Raw genomic sequence first — 18,219 nt, 5'->3', positions numbered from 1 at the left:
ATTTTTAAACAATCTAGACTTGTATATCACAATCAAGAACCCTTATATAGCATGCATTTGGTGCTGTTTTATATAGATTTTGCTTTCAGTCAAAAACTGGCACGAAAGTTCTATTTCGCCTGATTAAGAACAGAGAATAACATTACAAGCTAGTGTCATGCAAAAATTTGCTTGCAGCTAAACTATCTTCTAAACCAATCGAGGGATAAATAGAAGGGAGGAACAAGCAAATGCCCTGTAAAATAGTGCTCAAAATTTTGCTGGGACGACATTAAATTAGCATATCCATCCATGTAGGATTGCAAATCTCACCTACAATCTGTGTCGGTTTATAGCTAGAAGAAACAATCTTCCGCAAGGACAAATCCAGCTCTGTTATGATCAATCTATGGTGTTTTCACTTTACGGGAAGTTGGACGACGAAATAGACTGATCAGATCATCTAGACCCTGTCGAAAATATAAATAAATAAAGAGTAAGAAAATAAAATAAAATAAAACGAAAAAAAGAGAGGATGATGAAAGAGTATTTGGAAGGGATAGAGAAAAAAAAAAATTAGTTTTCATACCCTAGTTATGATGACCAAAAAACTGAAAAGCGTGATCAAGTAAGATCCTAGAAGCAGCAGTAAAAGCAGATCGAATGTCACACTCGCAACCTGCAGTAAGATATCATAATAATCAATCCATTTCTTAACCTTACTAGAAGTCTAAAACCACAAATTTATTCTCTCTCCTGGACTTGAAACGAGAAAAAAAAGCAAACAAAGAAAATAAGAATAGAGAATTCCAAAAGCAGCTATACGAGTTCTATCAACTTTGAATGTATTTATCAGTATGCATTTGTACGTGCGAATTTTTTTACGGGATGGGGGTTTTCGGGGTGGGGGGGAAAACATGAGATTTAAGTTTAATGAGATTCGGAACCTGATAGATATGTAGCTTTCTGCTTGTTGAATCATAAAAGGTAAACATCCCATCAAGTGGTTCCTGTTGTACATTCACTTCAACTGTGTGGTCTGCTAATTCCTGTCAATGAATAAAGTCTAACAGTCAAAATAAGAACAAATCCGAAGAAATGGTGCACACTTTTAAAGTTCACTGCCATAAATCTTACAAAAAGGAAGGATACAATACCTTTTTAAGTGCCATTATAAGAGGATCGTTCTTTGCAAGAAATGGAGCCACTCGAGGTGTTGTCGATAAAAATTCTAACCATGAACGCATATAAGAAGGATTTACGGATAAACTACTATCATCTGCAAATATTTCAATATTTTTCCCCTGCTGGCCATAAATTTGTCTCTGTTTACAAGAAAGAAAATTTATTAGCAATCTGAGAATCATTTATACTTACATCCATAACAAGACAGAGAAATTTTAAAACAAGATCTTACTGCAAGACTTTCAGCAACTAATTTGACACTTCGACTTATCGAAGCTTCATTAACAAAATTTCTGTAGAGAAGAGTTAGGTTTTAGAAAATAAAATACACACAAGAAAAGAATGAAACATTTGTAACCAAAAAAGTGCCTCTTATTTAAAACTACAAACCTGTTATCTGACAAGCCTCCAGTACTTTCCAGAAACTCTGGTGCAACAGAAAGCTCAGATAATGTTGCAGCTGTGACTCTCACCCTCGAAAACTGTTCGTGCTCCCATGCCACCTAGAATACTTAAGCGTGAGAAATGGAACTGAGGAAGTTGATGAAATTGACCAACTTATTGATAACATTACAAATCACAAAGCAGAAACTAAGATTACACCTATAATCTTAACAAAAACAATCATGAAAGTTTGCTTTTATGACCAGCGAAGGAAAATCGGGCTCAAAACCTAGTACATCGAACATGACAAAAAAAGGGAAAATGTTTGTTAAGTATCACGTATTCAGGTTTCAGCTTGTGATGCTTTATTTTTTAAGTGACTGTGACTAACATTTCCAATCACTGTTCAACAAATCCAGAGACCAATACAAAGACAATAATATGAGCCATCCTTGTGCATTTTGTTAAGCGCTAGAACAGTATCTAAGATTTCAATAAACATTAATGCAGAGAAATCCTGGAGGAATATAATATATAAGCCCAAAAGCATTACAAATGATTGTTAGCCGACAATTTTCAAAAGTAGAATACTACTTACTCGGGAATTGGAGATGTTAATCTTCTTGTGCTTCAAACCAACTTTCAGCCCCAATTCTTCCGACACACTAGAGAAATCCTGCAAGAATACATAAGCCAGAAAGCATTACAAATGATTGTAGCTGACTGATAACAACCCTGATTATTCTTAACAAGAGGGGAAGCTGAGTAACCTCAAACATTTGCTTTATGTAGGCATTGTCCGGAGGCTTGGACACATGAAGCCATAACTCATTGCTAGATGAGCCGATGCTATTCAAGCAAATGGCATAATCAATAGTCTCACGTAGACGCTGATCGACACTATGAAGCCACTGCAGAGTTAAGGAACAAAATCATTATCATGATGTAACACCCCGAATACATGCATAATAAAGAGAGGGAATAACTACTTTGAGGCAATAAGCACCTTTTGAGTTCCATTGTAGTTGTACGGTCCTCCAGATGTCAGTAAGAAGAGTAAATTATACCTTCCTCTTGTCTTAGGATTTGAATACAAGATTGAAAACAGTCTAGCTATTTCCAGAAGTGCGACGACACCACTTCCATTACTGTCGCTTCCCACAGATAGTGCCTGTTAGCATTAAGATGGGCATAAGATCCTGGACTAACAATAACACGATAAAGTACAATGAGAAAAGTTATTAACTGGTGCAGCCCCGAACGTGTCGTATGATGCCACAATAGCTATAGTTGGAAGTTGATTTGAATCCCCATCAGCTTTTAATCCTGGCAGCCACCCCTGACGAAACACTAGATCTGAGAAACTTACAAATATGTAGACGAACCATAAGAAGAATATGATCCAAGCTCATCTGTTTATCGTGCTAATGCAGCCACAATCGACTAAATATTCAGTCATGGCAGTGCACTGAGATCCCAATGACAGTGACTTAATCAAAAACAAAATAAAAGGCAAAACTCGAACCTGGATATTAACAATGGTGGGAGAAACAATCTTCCTGGGCTGTGGTGCCGCAACTACAAGCTTGTATCTGAAATATTTCGGATGAGGCATCAACTATTATAAGGCTTTTGTAAAATTGGCATCTCAATCAGTATCTGATTCAATCAGCTTAACTATAATGCATCAGAAAACCAAAACAGCAAGGAACATACGATCGTGATGATTTGATGCCAACATATGAAGCCATAAAAACTAAGAAAAACTAGTGTCAATTTCTATACACATATGAAGGACTGTAGAACAAATGGCGAGCTAAAATCACTTTCTTATTATATGCCAGAAAAGAAGAGACTCGAGTGTTTTCAGATATTGACAAACTCTAAAATTACTGCTTGCCGTAAATTAACTAACCCGCCGGTTGTGGCAGTTGCTGGCTGACCACTAGCATCATTCTTCTTGATATCAGCTAGCATAGCATTAATATGCTCGTCTTCAAAACCAAAGTAAACTGGATACTGAGACATAAGAAGACATTTAATTAGATAAAACTAGATATATGATTGGCATGGAGGCCATCAAGTTTTCAAATATCACTGAGCCTGACGCTAGCAAAAAATTAGGCAGCAATCTTATCCACTCACAGGGATGTTTGCATGTATAAGCAGTCGTTCCACTTCAACTAACACTTCTTTCAGTAGGACTTTTGCAGAATCATCATCAACTCCACCCCCACTATCTGTGTGTTCTGGACTAAAAATAGGGGGCAGCAGAAGTAATAAACCACCTAATGGCTTGCTCTGTCCAATATATTCTGCCATACGATCCCAAGAAAAAAGTCAGTCCCTCATTTGTGATAAACAGGACAGAACAATAGAGAATAATTCAAATTAGACTTATCTATCAGAACTGAACACAAACACTCAACTGATGTAACAAAAATCATAAACTAGCTACCGTTTAGGAACTTCAAAAGTTTGAAGGAGGTCTGATAGAAAGAAGGGTAAATTACAAATAATCCCCTGATGTATGCCTACATTACAAAAGTTTCCTCTTATTTCGAAATTACATTAACCCCCTCAAACTAACAGTCCTTCAAAATTCCTAACAGCAGTAAAACGTCAAAATTTACTTCTATATGCAGAAATTCATGGGCTTAACACCTTCTTTTGCTTCTTTAGATCACATATATCTCTAACATAATTTCCAAATCAACCATTCAGCGTTGACTACGCAGTATGGAGAAATGTATCCCAAATTTAAAAATCCATGCATGATATGGTTCTGAGGTATCCTCATCAATGATCGTAAAACTTAAGAAATTAAACAAAATTAAATTTATCTCATTTCTCTGAATCTTGAGGAAAATACTAATTTGAATATGATGAATGCTAGTATGATTAGTTTAAACAAAAACATGAAAACTATGCCCAGTACTACATTGACAAGAGTATAAAATGGCAACTATATTTGACAGTATGATACGAGACAAAGAACAGAAATTATCCAAATCAAGAAACATAAATAACATAAGATCAACTGGGTTGAAAAACTTGAAAATGAAAATGCATCCCGCAATTATCTTCCCACAAAACAGAAAAGGCAAATACTATTAATCTTTCAAAAAAAGGAAGTTCAATTCTTGCCGAAGAAATAAAGAACAATAAATACACATAATGAAACAAACCAGCATAATATTTCAGACCAATCGGATACTTTATACATCGATCCACGACAGGGAGGAAACGAAACTGGCAGTGCCGAGCATTTTAGTCCAATAGACAGGACTACAGGATTATCCTTCACTACAGTACTTCTAGCGCAACTATACAGATTAACCAAATCATATACTATCAATCCCGAAAAATCACCGGACGATTCAACTCTAAACAGTAGTTCCGAAAAACAGAACTCACTACAGACATCTAGCAAACATTTCATAAAACTTAATGCTACAAAACAAGTCAACAGAGAAGTAATTGAAGAAGAGAAGGAAATTGAGAGACCTCTAATGAATGTCAGATTCAATTCACGAACAGGAAGTATAAGAACAGTGCGGGAGAGATCGGCGACGACGCCGGCGGAGGAGGAAAACAAGGAGGAGCCGGCGTGGTGGTTGAGGGCGGCGAGGCGGGATCCCAAGGGCACGCCGCCGAGATCGTACTGAACGAGTCGGTAAACGTCAACCACGGTGACGGCGTCGCCGAGCTCCACGCAAGCCAGGAGCACGATGAGCAGCGCGACCGCCGAGGAGTAAACCGGCTCGACGAAGACCGAACGTTGCTGCTGCGACTTCTGCAGTTTCGCCATTGGAATTGGGGTTTGCGGAGAAAGTGCTGGACCTGTATTTTGATCTGGAATATCAATAAACAATGTGGAGTATCTATCTATCACTGTTTGGGGAGTTCCGACTCGTCTTACTCAGTGAGTCGATGCCGATTCATTTTTTTTTTTGGTTTATTATTAATTAGTAAATTAGTAATTTCATTTTAATACACTCTAATTGTTTTAATGATGAGTGATTAATGTGGTGTTTGCAAATGATTTTAAAAAAGTAGAAGCCGATGATTATGAATTAAGTCAACAATAAGTGCTTAGTTTTAGAACTTAGGGTGTTTGTAAACTCTATGAAAAAACAAGTTCGAGATGAGTGTTGTTTTTATATTTTAACTTAAATCAACTTATTTTGAGAAAAGTAGAAGTGATTTTGAGTCCAAGAAAAACTTAGAATCACTTTTTAAAAACTTCTACAAACAATACCTAATAGTGGAACTTATGTTCGAAAGATGTTGTTTTAATGACACTTAATCTACTATACTATGATATTCAATTTAATAGATTCATATTTTAGAAATAGTATTTACTGATAAATTGTACTTATTGAATTCAAACTTGTTAGCCATTGTTCGACAGCAAAGTTCAACCAGCTATAGGCAACCTACAATCTAATGTCTTGAATATTTGTGTATGCTGAATGCAGTATGATCTGAAAATTTATGCATTTTCTAACATCAATTGATTTTAGGATAATTAGCAGCGTCCGAAATTCTACAAATGGTTTTCACAAAAAGTCAAAGCTTTTGGATTTTAAGAGAAATACAAATGTTTTAATTGAAATATTAAAATGTAGTAGTGATAAGATGATGGATGGATGGTACATTAATGATTCACCTATTTGCAAATATTCAATTATAAAGGGTAAAATTGTCAGTCCGGTATATTTCGTTCTGGCTGAATGAAAATTGTTCTGGCACTATCAAAATCCAAGACAATTTTACCCATTTATAACCGGCAACACTGAACTGTAGGGTTTAGCAGAAAAACCCTGTGAGACATTTTATCGAACAATGACAGTGCTTAGCTCGAAGAAAATCTTGCAAGAGAAGGGAACAACTGATCCCGACTCCATTACATCTCTTTCTCTCACCCACAAAGCTCTCTCCGATGTAATAATATTTCTCTACCAATCTATATCAAAATCCCGAATCAAAGCTGCGTTTACAATTCGAACTTTCATTCGCACATCTCTGCAATTTTAATTTTGTTTTAATGGGATTTCGCAGGTATCGTGCTTGAGCGAGTTCAAGAATTTGGAAAGGCTCGACCTAGGATTCAACAATTTGACTTCACTTGAGGTAGTGAAATGAAACCCACTAAGAATTACTGCTGTCGGTTTTTTTTTTTTCCTTTTCGATGTCGTATTTTGGCTGAATTCCTTTTTTGAAATGTTAGGGTTTGAAGTCATGTGTGAATTTGAAGTGGTTGTCAGTTGTGCAGAACAAGCTTCAGAGCTTGAAAGGCATCGAACGGCTCGATAAACTCACTGTAAGCTAGTGTTAGATTTCGTATAGTTTTTTCCAGTTTTCGATGATAAATTGTATATGTAGTTAGTTGGCTTTTCGGCATTATGTTGTATAGATGTGGACTTCATGTTTCTTTAGCATTTCGAGTCTTGCTAAAGGTGCTAGCATTTTGAGTCGGAATTTGAGACGTGTAAAAGTTCCTTTATCACGACGAAGTTTCCCGACATGTAACTTTCAAACGTAGAAAGCTAAATTAGTAATTTAATCGAAGTACAGAAAGTAAAAACCAAATTAATAGTTTATAAAATGTATGTCGTAAGACTATAGCTTATGCTTATCTTGATAGCTGTAAAATCCGATTCTTCAATCAAAAAACCCAAATGGTTTCACTAGCTAAATTTCAGGCGGCACGCGAATTGAAGAACCAATCATTCGATTCAGGTTGAATCCTCCTATATGCTAGCATTTCAAATTTTGGGGTCTATAAAATCAACTATTAGTGGTTTTTTTTCTTTGGTAATTTATCATATATATAAGCATATCCTAATCCCGATTGTGATGGGTCATTAGAGACCTTCTTCTCAATTAAAGTTACAAGAAATGTTCACCGTTTTATCTGCCATCTGCTGGAGTTTTTATTTTTTCTTCTTTCGTCATATAAGAGATGTGAGCTTTAGTTAAGTCCACCGTTTTATCTTAAAACATGTAAAAAAATCTCATTATACTTTATTTGATGTCATTTCATCATCCTTCTCATGTTTGACTTTGTTAGCACTATTTTCAAACAGGATTCGAATCCGGTTTATAACTAAAACATTATTTAAAGTATTTTACCCTTCTCCTCGTCTCTTTCTGGTACAGGTATTAAATGCTGGAAAAAACAAGCTTACATCAATAGATGATGTCAAAAATGTTTCAAGCTTACGTGCATTGATCTTGAACGGTAGGTTCTTGGAGTAATTAACAACTGCCATCGGGATGTTTCGCATACTTTTACTTATACCCTTTTTATCCTCGTTTGGCAGACAATGAGATCAGTTCAATTTGCAAGCTTGATCAGATGAAAGAGTTGAACACTCTGGGTACGTCACTTAATCCGAGTTATTACTCATAAAATATAAAACACGAGAAATTTTGCATTACTTTCATGATTAAAAGAAACAATTGAATAGTTTGCCCTATGCAGTCCTTTCCAGGAATCCGATCAGTTCACTCGGTGAATCTTTGGCCAAACTGAAATCACTTACCAAAGTACGCTCTCTATTTTATGTAGCGCTCGTATTAATCAGCTTATAGATTGTATATACGAGGGGTCTTATTACAGTTCCTTATTACAGCTTTCTCTTTCTAACTGCCAACTGATATCCTTCGATTCATCCCTGAAATCCTGCCTAGAGTTAAAAGAGCTTCGCCTTTCCCACAACGAGATCATGGTATGTTATAATAGCTGTTAACGAATTATTCTGATTTTATAAATTATTACGTAGTGCTCTTTTTTTGTTTTCACAAATGAGGTTACTAAGTCTTGGTCAATGTTTCAGACTATCCCTATTGAGTTTGGGAATTTTCTGAAACTTCAGAATCTAGACATGGGGAACAACTTGATCACCCGCTGGTCAAATGTAAAGGTGACAGATTTTTTTTATATCGATTATCATATTTAATGTGTTTTAGATAATATGATTTTCACTAGTGTAATGGTTTCGTAATTGTGTGACAGGTGCTCTCGTCGTTAGTTAACCTGAGAAATTTGAATCTACAAGGAAATCCTGTTTCCGAAAAGGAAAATTTACAGAAGAGAGTAAGTCTTTTTCGTGCTCAAGTACTTTTCTATTTTATTCTCAGGAGTTTTGAAATGACGATCTAAACAACGCTTCACCAGGTCAAAAAACTATTGCCGAATTTGCACGTCTTCAATTCAAGACCGATTGACAAAATTGTTGGAAAAGAAGTTCACGAGAAAGTTGAAGACTTCTCTGTTGATGCAGGTAACGAGTTTTAACAGTTGACGACTAAATAGAATAATTGATGCAAAACCAGAACTCGAGTATAATGTAAAGCACTAATATTGTTACTGCAGGAACTCTGGATGGAAATGACGAGCAAGTCAAGAAATCAAAGGACAAGAAACATAAAACAAAGCATCAACTTGTTGAGGAGAAGCCTGATGTTACGTTCGATGATGTTATTATAGGAAAAGAATCTGACAAGAAATCAAGAAAAAGAAAGAAAGGAGATAAAGCAAATATAATCGACAGCGCAGAAACCCCTTTTGCGGATCTTTTTGCAAATAATGCTCCTGAAATTGACAAGATGCCCGATAGTAGATACGATCAAGATATGGGTGCAAACCATGGGCTTGTAACTATTCAAACCGAGAAAAAGAAGAGGAACCGTGCTATTGATCCCGCTTCTTTCGAGTTGCCGCACGTTAATGAAATTGGATTGGGTGGGCCATCCACTTGGGATTAGATGCAACTGCTTGAGGTATTCTTGATTCTTGATGCCCTTTTTTTTCTTTTCTTTTTTTCTGATTCTATCTCATGTAATCTCAATCTAATTAAGTTAAAGTTGTACAATGGGTTGTTTGTTAGAGAATGAATTTAATGTTTTGACCCTTTTAAGTTAGTTCGATAAATTACCCAGAAATCATTTCATGACAATTGACAAGTCTAGAAAAACATGATTTATTTGTCATAGTTCAGACACAATCCACAAAGTCTTTATTCATACATGAAGTTAAAAAAAGAAAGAAAAAAAGAGAGGGGAATCATCCGATGATGGGCTAAGCTTGGAGAGAGAAACCTGCAGCAACCATGTAGGTGATACGGAGAGGCAAGAATCCAAGTTGGACTGTCTTAACGAACTGTAAGTTTGATACGAGGCCAGCTGTCGGTAGGGCCAGGCTGCAGTTGGAGAGAGGCGTTAGGACAAAGACGCGACAGCTGGCGACTATCGAGTTGACCGTTGCATTCGGACGAGGGGACAAGTACAACCTATAAACCCCGTTTGAGTTGGTTGTCCCGTTAGTTGGGCCTGGTGCTATCACATCTCCTGTGCATGTTACTTGCAGAGTTGCATCTGCACACAAAAGTTGCATTTGATCATCAATTGAAAAGAAGAAAAAAAAAACAGTGAAAATCGAGAATAATGTCGATATATGACGAGACTTACTCGGGAAAACTGGAGCCGTGTTGCCATTGTTAGTAGGACTGCCATTTGCAGAGCAGTACAATGTACCGTTGATTTGTATGATGCCCAGTGGATTTTGGGCATCTGCAAATGAGGTTGCCATTGCAGCTACAATTGCAAGAATCAGAATTGTTTTTAGGGCCATTGTTTTTAATTGTGTATGGTTTGGTTGCAATATAAAGTTTCTTCGAAAAGGGCCAATTTATAGGCTCAAAAAGAAAATGAATCTTGATTCAAAATCTTGAATTCACAATGTCTGCGAGTGTATAATTATGACCTACAATCTAGTGTTGATTATTGATTGTTGATTGTTGATTGTCAAAGTAATCTATTTGATCAACTCTGGATTTAGTTCAATTACTTATTATCACCATAGCCTAGGGTTGTGACATATTATCATCCATATATTCTGTAAATGGCGTCTTTAATTTGTAAAAATAAAATTATCTACCAATTTTCTAATTATTATTTTCTTTAACAAATGATTTATTTATTTATTAAAGGGCAACAATATGTACTAGTATAAAATGAATATATCATATATTAACAGCATTTCAAAAAGGATAAATAGGTATATAGCTACATTTTTTTATGTTATTTGTGAAATATTTAATTTAAAAATTAATAAATATTTACATCTTGAAACTTAAAACTTTTAGAAATACACATGATTCATTTATATTTGAAAATGCACCATATCTCCTATTATATTCCAACAGCCCGTGCAACGCACGAGGTAAATTACCAATGTTAGTCAGAACCGAACTCGACCATCCACTAATTGGGATTAGTTGCAACTCCTAGAGGTATTCTTGATAAAAAAAAAAAAAACAAATTTTTTTTAAAATTAATGTCTATCTCATTAAGTTGTTAATTTTTTGGCCCTTTTAACTTTTAAGTTGGTTTAATAAATTACCCAGAAATTATATCATGACAAAAATCTAGATAACATGATTTCATTTGTCATAATTCAGACACAATCCAAAGATTCTTTATTCATATTCCATAATACATGGAACTAATTAAACTTATATGCAGATGGGCTAATTACGCTTGAAGTGAAAAACCCGCAGCAGCCATATAAGTGATACTGATAGGAAAGAATCCAACTTGGACTGTCTTGACATACTTTAAGTTCGACACGAGGCCCGCTTTCGGTAGGGCCGGGCTGCATTTGGAGAGAGGAGTCCGGACAAATAGGCGACAACTGGCGACAATTGATTCGACTGTTGCGTTAATAGGACGAGGGACCAAATAGAACGAATAATCTCCGTCCGAGTCCGTAGTCCCTTTATTTGGGCCTGGTACTATCACATCTCCTGTGCATTCTACTTGCAGAATTGCATCTGCATACAAAAGTCGCATTCGATCGTCAATTAAAAAAAATAATAAAAAATAAATAAATAAACCCGAAAAATTCGAGAATAATACTTAAAATATTTTGTTTAATTATTTGTTATTACCATAATGTAGGGGTGACAATTGGAATTAATTTTTTTGAATTACGTCGATTTTTGTAACAGTATTTTTCATTATGAATTCTGAAAGATTTGATTTTCAATTTTGTTTTTTGAAGTGAAATTGGAATATATGTATTAGATTCCGATTTTTTATGTGATTTTGAATTCTAAAAATATTTTTGAAGAGTCCGATTCTTCTTCGAGAATTACACTTAAAATATCAATATTGTTATACTAGAATTTTAATACAATTGAAATTTTAAAATTTCTAAATTACGTCGATTCCTATCTGAAATGTTTTTGATTTTGTAAAAAGTTTTTTCAAATCCATTTTTTTTTATTTTAGTTGACGCTATAGCAACCATAATTACATCTTTGTAATTGTTTTCATTTTTATTTTCTCTACCAATTTTCTAATTAATTATTTTTATCATTCTTATCTCAATTGGACGAGTTTTCCATTTTTAGATTCTCCTTCTTTTTTTTCCCCGTTAATGGCATATTTGAAATTATTTTCTTTTAATTTTTTTTTTCTCTACGAAAATGCTCAGCAACCCTAATGAGTTATAACAACAACTCTGTAATTATTTTTTTTTATTTTTCTTTATCTCTATTAATTATTGATGAATCTTTACTTAATATTTTCTTCAAATATATCTCATTTTGTGTTTAAATTATTATTTTCCTCATTCTTTAAATATTATTTTCCTAATTAATATCAATATATCACCTAATAAAAAGTGTGACCTATTAAAAGAAGAAAAAAAAAGGTTTGACACTAAGAAATTAATTAATTGGGTAATTAAATTTAAGGTCCCAATTGGTATATGGTAAGGGGCGATGCATAAACCAAATTTGACCCACCATTATTATTATTTGATTAGATTAAGCAGATTGATTATTTACATGTATTATATATAGTTGACAAATAATTAGATTATATTATATTCTTCAAGCTCATACACAATGAGCTGGTCACGTTATATCTAAAAGTCTTTTAATATTTACTTTTTATTTAAAAAAATTTCTAATAATATTTGTGTAAATGTTCAAGAAGAAGACTATTTGATTAAATAATATTTTAAACAAAACAATTTGATGTCACCAATTATGAACCACTAGTTACTACTAAGAAGGCCCAATTTGGGTGCCGGCTACAATTTGTTGTGGAAAATTAATTAATTTTTTATTTTATTTTATAAATTATTTAAAATATCGAAATAATTGAAAATACTTGGAGGATTAAATATATCCACGTCAGCTTCAGGCGCAAGTGGGAATAATAGTAGATTTGGATAAGCCCATTTATAAATTTGACTGAAATTTCAAATTTGTACAAAGCAGCCAGCAGCCCCGAGGTTGGACTACTACTGAATAGACCTCGTTATTAAATGACGTAACTACCCTCACACGACAAGCCGACTGTATTTTTTTTTTTTAACGAAGTAATCCGCAGCCATGTTGTGTCGATAGACCGTGTAGACTATATTCTCGTATGATAACTTAAATTTTTTATTTAATTTTCAACACAGTTGTTTGAATCTATGAATTTAATTTTCATTTCTTTATCATTCAATTTAAGGATAAATGTTGAATAATATTATATTTTATTGGTTTCCAATTGTTTGGTTGCAATAGATATTTGTAAATTGTAACAAGTATTTTACAAAATGAGCTTATTTATATATAATTCACCACTAGAGATGGATTTTTTGGTTTACAATATTTAAATCTGTAAAATTTAGATCTGATCGCAATTTTGTAGCCTGACTTTTTTTTAATGAATTGAGAATAAATAAATAAATAAAATATTAAATTATTAATTATGTATCTAAACGGTAGTTGGGCTAAACATGCTCCGCGTTTCCCGCCTTCACTACACCCAAATGTTAGCATGATCACAAGTAGTGGAGTTGTTTTTCTTTTCTTTTTTTCTTTAATAAATAAAAGCTACTTTTAAAAAAAAAATGAAAACTAGTTGTCCCTCAAAATTCAGAATTATGTTCTTAAAATTAGAGTTTTGGAATAATAAAATTGATTTAAAAAATTATTATAAAAACGTATTCTTACATATTCATAATTTAGTTAATGATTAGAAGAATATCATGAGAAGAAAACATGCAAGTGTCGCATTTAAATATTTATAAAGGGAAGTGTTACAATCCCTAAGTTTTAAGGATTCTTGGACAATTTGTGGTAAAATTATCGATAATTTGACGCTAGGTTTTTCTAAACTTTCAAAGTTTGTCATGTCATTAGGGAAAACAATCGAGCAGCTCACAAAGTTGTTTGGTTGTCTACAATGGAGTTTTTTACATCGAATGTTTTGCCGAGCTTTATTCAAGATATTTATTGTAAGCACTATATTAATGAAATCTATTAGTATTTTTTAAAGGAAAAAAAGGAAAAAAATATTCGACCATATGAAGCCAAATTTAAAGGATAAAATAATAGGAATATAATAATTGGAAAAAAATAAATAAATAAATAAAATAAAACAACGTATTCGAAGAACGCGCCGGATCGTTGACCCTATCGATGACCAAAAGGGCAAAAATCCCTCCCTATAAAACCTCTTCAATTTTTCTTTTTTTTGTCACTAACAATTTCAGACCTTTAATCTCACTATATTTGATCCACTCCAAGAAAATTAAATAGACAAATAAAAAAAAAAAAAAAAAAAAAACTTAGATTCCAACAAAAATCATGTGTTCAACCGCCGCAGTTGTTTCAGCCGCCGCCGATAAGGGCGGAGGAGGAACTCCGATCACGGATATCCACACAGACGTCATTCGAACCCACATCCTGAACAGACTCGACGGCCCGACGCTCGCCGCCGCCAGCTGCGCCTCCCAGCAGCTCCTCTCCCTCTGCAACGAAGACCATTTGTGGAAGGACATTTGCAACTCCACGTGGCCCTCCACCACCAACCCCGCCGTCGGCGACGCCATCTCCGCCTTCCCCTCCGGCCACCGCTCCTTCTACTCTGACTCCTTCTCCTGCCTCGCCCGACAGCCGTCCGGCAAGGCAGGCGCCTACGGCGGTCAAGCGCCGGAGACGGCGGAGTTGATCTCCGCCGTGGATATTTACTACGACGGCGAGCTGGTTTATTCTAAGGTCGTCGGAACGGAGACGCTGTCCCTCTGGTACTTGGGCTCGCCTTTCAGGATCGACCTCATGGAACCGAAGGAAACGGTGGCGACGCCGCTCATGTTCGACGGCGACGACGGCGCGTGCATGGGACTCGCCGAGGAGCGGCTGAGGGTGAGCTGGATCCTGATCGATCCGTCGAAGGGACGCGCGGTCAACGTCGCGAGCCTCAAGGCGGTGGAGGCGCGGCGGCACTGGCTCACGGAGGACATACATCTCCGGTACGCCACGGTGGTGGACGGCGGAGCAGAGGAGGCGGTGCAGTTCGCCGTCGTGGTGACCTGCGGCGGGAAGGAAGGCCGGGAGCTGCAGGTGAGGGAGGTTAGCATGCAGGCGGAGGATTTGGAGGGGAAAATTCTGACGGGGCTGGACACTCTGGAAATTCTCGACGCCGCCATGGTGGGGCCGCGGCGGAGATGCGACGGCGAGACGGAGAAGGAAATGTACCGCAAGTTCTTGAGGATGAAGGTACAGAGTAGAGAGAGAAACCAGAAGAGAGAGAAGAGCCTCGATATGGTGTTCATAACCGCCGGAGTTTCAATTTTACTCGCTATTTGGATGTTTTTTCTATCTAGATGAAACTAGATGGGTAAAAAGGTCATTTTCATTACACTTAGAAAAAACATAGATATATTAATTAAATGATTTTTTTTTTTTTTTTTTTTTTAATTCAGATTGGTTTGTGAAGATAAGATTGAAACGGACCCATTACCTATATGTTGGGTCATATATGTTTAAGAATATTATCAATTTGTCAAGTGGATACAATATAATATATTATATTCTTAAATTCATTTTTTCTAATTTTGTATAGTTGGCCGCCGTTGAGATAATGTCAAATTCCGAAAAAACATCCTCGTGTTTAGAAAATTACAATCATCTCTCAATTATGATATTTCTACACGTTTATTCTAGCGGTGTCAAATTTAGTGGAATTTTGTAGATTATGTGAACTATTTTCCAATGTGTATCCGTTTTGTGCAAAAATGGAATTTCTGATGCACCATAATCTGATATTTATAAGCCACGAGACACATCTTATTACTATAAACTCAAGTTCGACTCAAATGTCTTTTCGAGCCTCGAGTTTATATCAACTCATATCGTACAATATATATAAACTACATATTTTGCAGTCGAACGAGTTCAAACAAAAAGAAAGGAAAAAAAAAAACAAAACAAAGACATACGGAGGAGCGAAATCGATCTTGAATATTATATTCATAAAAAGTAAAATTAGATTAAAAAAAAAAGTAAAAAACTATAATCAATGGTCCTTGAAAGATATATAAAGTTTAATGTTGCAAATGGTTTAATCCTCAGATTAATTATATGGTCAAAAATGCATTAACGTCCACTTACTTTTTTTTAGAATTTTTTCAGTAAAATAAAATGATTTAATACGATTGTAACTTATAACATGTATGTTGAGCTACTATTAAAATAATAAATATATTATATATTTAATTATTAACTTAATCGAGCATAATTTATTTGAGTTGAGCCATAGTAGGTTCAAACTCGACTCGTAAATAATCGAATTTGATAAAATCCTTCAAACTTAGTCCGGTTCACTAAAAATTAGGCTTGTCTCAGATATAACTGGACTTCAATTCGACCTGACTCAATTGCCGATCCTATTTTCGTATATATACCGTATATTACAAAACTTTGATTTAATTCAATCTCTTTCTTTAATATCAGACAAAGAATCATACTGCATAAATAGCAATTGTTTAATCAAGGGGATCAACATTTAAACTCATGAACTCCCAACAATAAAAGGTAGTTGGCATGTGGTCAAAATTAGTCAACATCCTCCACAATAAATCTACAATCAGAATCTGCTTAGGATAAATGAATATATGGTTCGAGGATCTAGCAAATGTTTTGGAGATAATTACTAGCAAATGAAAACAAAATTTAAGAAATAATTATTCAATTACTAAATTACATATTTATAAATTTTTTTTTAAATGAATTAATAATTAGAAATAAGAGTCACAAAACTTTTCAAAAATGGATTGCTTGATCAGGTTGGTTTGAAGCTGACTTGAGATAAGGATTGCTGTGGTTGGAATGTCAATTTTCCCACCTTATAATTCTCCCCTTTTTCATTTTGGATTCTTTCTTTTTTTTTTTCAAATAACATTTTGTTTAACTAAATACGACAAAATTATTATTATTATTGGGTATAAAGTAAAAAAATTATTTTATTTTTTGAATCAGAGAATCTTGATCAATCCTCTATTTTAACTTGTGTTTCTATGTTTATTTATAATTCACTTTATATTATTGTATTTATTCATGACACTGAAATACAATTCATTAATGGTGATAAGTTGGACCCATCAACCCGTTGAACTCGTCAAACTCGTGAAAAATCGTTTTATTCAAGTCGCACGGATAGATCCATCAATAAGTTGAGTTCTGAAATAGAGAAAAAATCTGCAGGTATTGATGTAAGACGTACGGATTCAATTTATTATTGAATACACATAAAACTCGTCTCGCCCCATCGTACATACAAAAACGACATCGTTTCGTTTATACAAACCTTGATTGGGTCATACTATAAACCCGTCATCGATCCTATCGAACCGACGTAGCTAGAGATAGTTACTAGAATTGTACGAATTTGCAGCAGTGCAGTACGTACTGTGACAATATATAATAATTGGGTGAGTGTGAGTTGATGTTAAATTCATTTATGATCATGTCTGAATAGTACTAATTGCATTGCATGCACGCAGCAGATATATGTATATTAATATGTAGTATGCACGTGTTTTTTGCAGAGAAACACGTGTCATATTAATATACCGCACTCGTTACTCGTGGCTGTGGGTATTCACTACCAAAAAACAGGGCTTTTGGGACGGATATTTTGTGACGGCCTAAATCCGTCACTATTGGTGACCGAATGAGTGACAAATATGTGATGGAATGTACTACTAAGATTTAGAAATTTTTTATGACCACTATGTGACAATGTTGTGACGGATGTTGTGACAGTCGAAACTCAGTCACATGTCAGTCACAAATCTTTTGACGGAAATTTATTCCGTCACAAATTAGTCACACGCTTTTTGTGAATGTAACAATTTGATCAATGTAGGTCACAAATCCGTCACAATATCCTGCCCGTCACATACATATCGGTCACAAATCCGTCATCATTTAAGTTGTCATTAATCTGTCACTATGTTTATCCGGTCAGAAATCGTCACATACATTTCAGACACATATTTGTCACATTTTATGTTTCGTCATTAATCTGTCACTATGTGTAACGCCCCGCAATTTCATAAGCATATATATTATATTGAGTAAATTGGTAATTTTCATGAATTAATTAGTAACTTTTACGTACCCTGAATGATTATGTGAATTATATGCATTATGATATTTTATGTTATGTCTATATTAGAGCAATGTGCGATCGACTTGATTTGAGACGATTAAGTAATTTTATTTATGCACGTGATTAAATGAATTATGTGCTCTAAATGAATAATTAATCTTTGCTAATAATGATATTATAAAATTTTGGTTATATTGAATT

The 18,219-nt window shown here is 34.7% G+C and overlaps 3 protein-coding genes and 1 long non-coding RNA gene across 4 annotated transcripts; 2 read left to right on the top strand and 2 right to left on the bottom strand.

Annotated features, from left to right (window-relative positions):
* Positions 1-83: 83 nt before the first annotated feature.
* On the bottom strand, positions 84-5,443 carry LOC105959049 (M28 Zn-peptidase nicastrin). Its single transcript, XM_012983070.2, has 14 exons — positions 5,056-5,443; positions 3,694-3,863; positions 3,464-3,567; positions 3,074-3,140; positions 2,795-2,887; positions 2,555-2,719; positions 2,319-2,459; positions 2,147-2,224; positions 1,555-1,667; positions 1,397-1,457; positions 1,137-1,304; positions 927-1,028; positions 569-658; positions 84-449 (listed from the first exon to the last, which is right to left on the bottom strand). Exons 1-14 carry the CDS (start codon positions 5,357-5,359, stop codon positions 387-389), a joined length of 1,719 nt encoding a protein of 572 aa, XP_012838524.2. The 5' UTR covers positions 5,360-5,443; the 3' UTR covers positions 84-386.
* An 881-nt stretch (positions 5,444-6,324) lies between these two features.
* On the top strand, positions 6,325-9,476 carry LOC105959047 (Leucine-rich repeat (LRR) family protein). Its single transcript, XM_012983067.2, has 11 exons — positions 6,325-6,495; positions 6,613-6,684; positions 6,782-6,874; positions 7,714-7,795; positions 7,878-7,934; positions 8,039-8,103; positions 8,190-8,285; positions 8,394-8,480; positions 8,573-8,653; positions 8,735-8,840; positions 8,933-9,476. Exons 1-11 carry the CDS (start codon positions 6,397-6,399, stop codon positions 9,322-9,324), a joined length of 1,230 nt encoding a protein of 409 aa, XP_012838521.1. The 5' UTR covers positions 6,325-6,396; the 3' UTR covers positions 9,325-9,476.
* A 44-nt stretch (positions 9,477-9,520) lies between these two features.
* On the bottom strand, positions 9,521-10,196 carry LOC105959048 (uncharacterized). Its single transcript, XR_016029575.1, has 2 exons — positions 10,027-10,196; positions 9,521-9,933 (listed from the first exon to the last, which is right to left on the bottom strand). It is a non-coding gene; the product is annotated as an uncharacterized LOC105959048 (long non-coding RNA).
* A 3,781-nt stretch (positions 10,197-13,977) lies between these two features.
* Positions 13,978-15,458, top strand: LOC105959046 (F-box protein At2g27310). Its single transcript, XM_012983066.2, has one exon. The coding sequence runs from the start codon at positions 14,211-14,213 to the stop codon at positions 15,231-15,233; it is 1,023 nt and encodes a 340-aa protein (XP_012838520.2). The 5' UTR covers positions 13,978-14,210; the 3' UTR covers positions 15,234-15,458.
* The last annotated feature ends 2,761 nt before the right edge of the window (positions 15,459-18,219 follow it).

The sequence above is a fragment of the Erythranthe guttata genome, chromosome 14 (assembly GCF_056151865.1).
Source record: "Erythranthe guttata isolate IM_541 chromosome 14, IM_541, whole genome shotgun sequence".
Taxonomy (NCBI): domain Eukaryota; kingdom Viridiplantae; phylum Streptophyta; class Magnoliopsida; order Lamiales; family Phrymaceae; genus Erythranthe; species Erythranthe guttata.
Note: the sequence above shows the minus strand (reverse complement) of the source record. Positions and strands in the feature narration are given on the sequence as shown.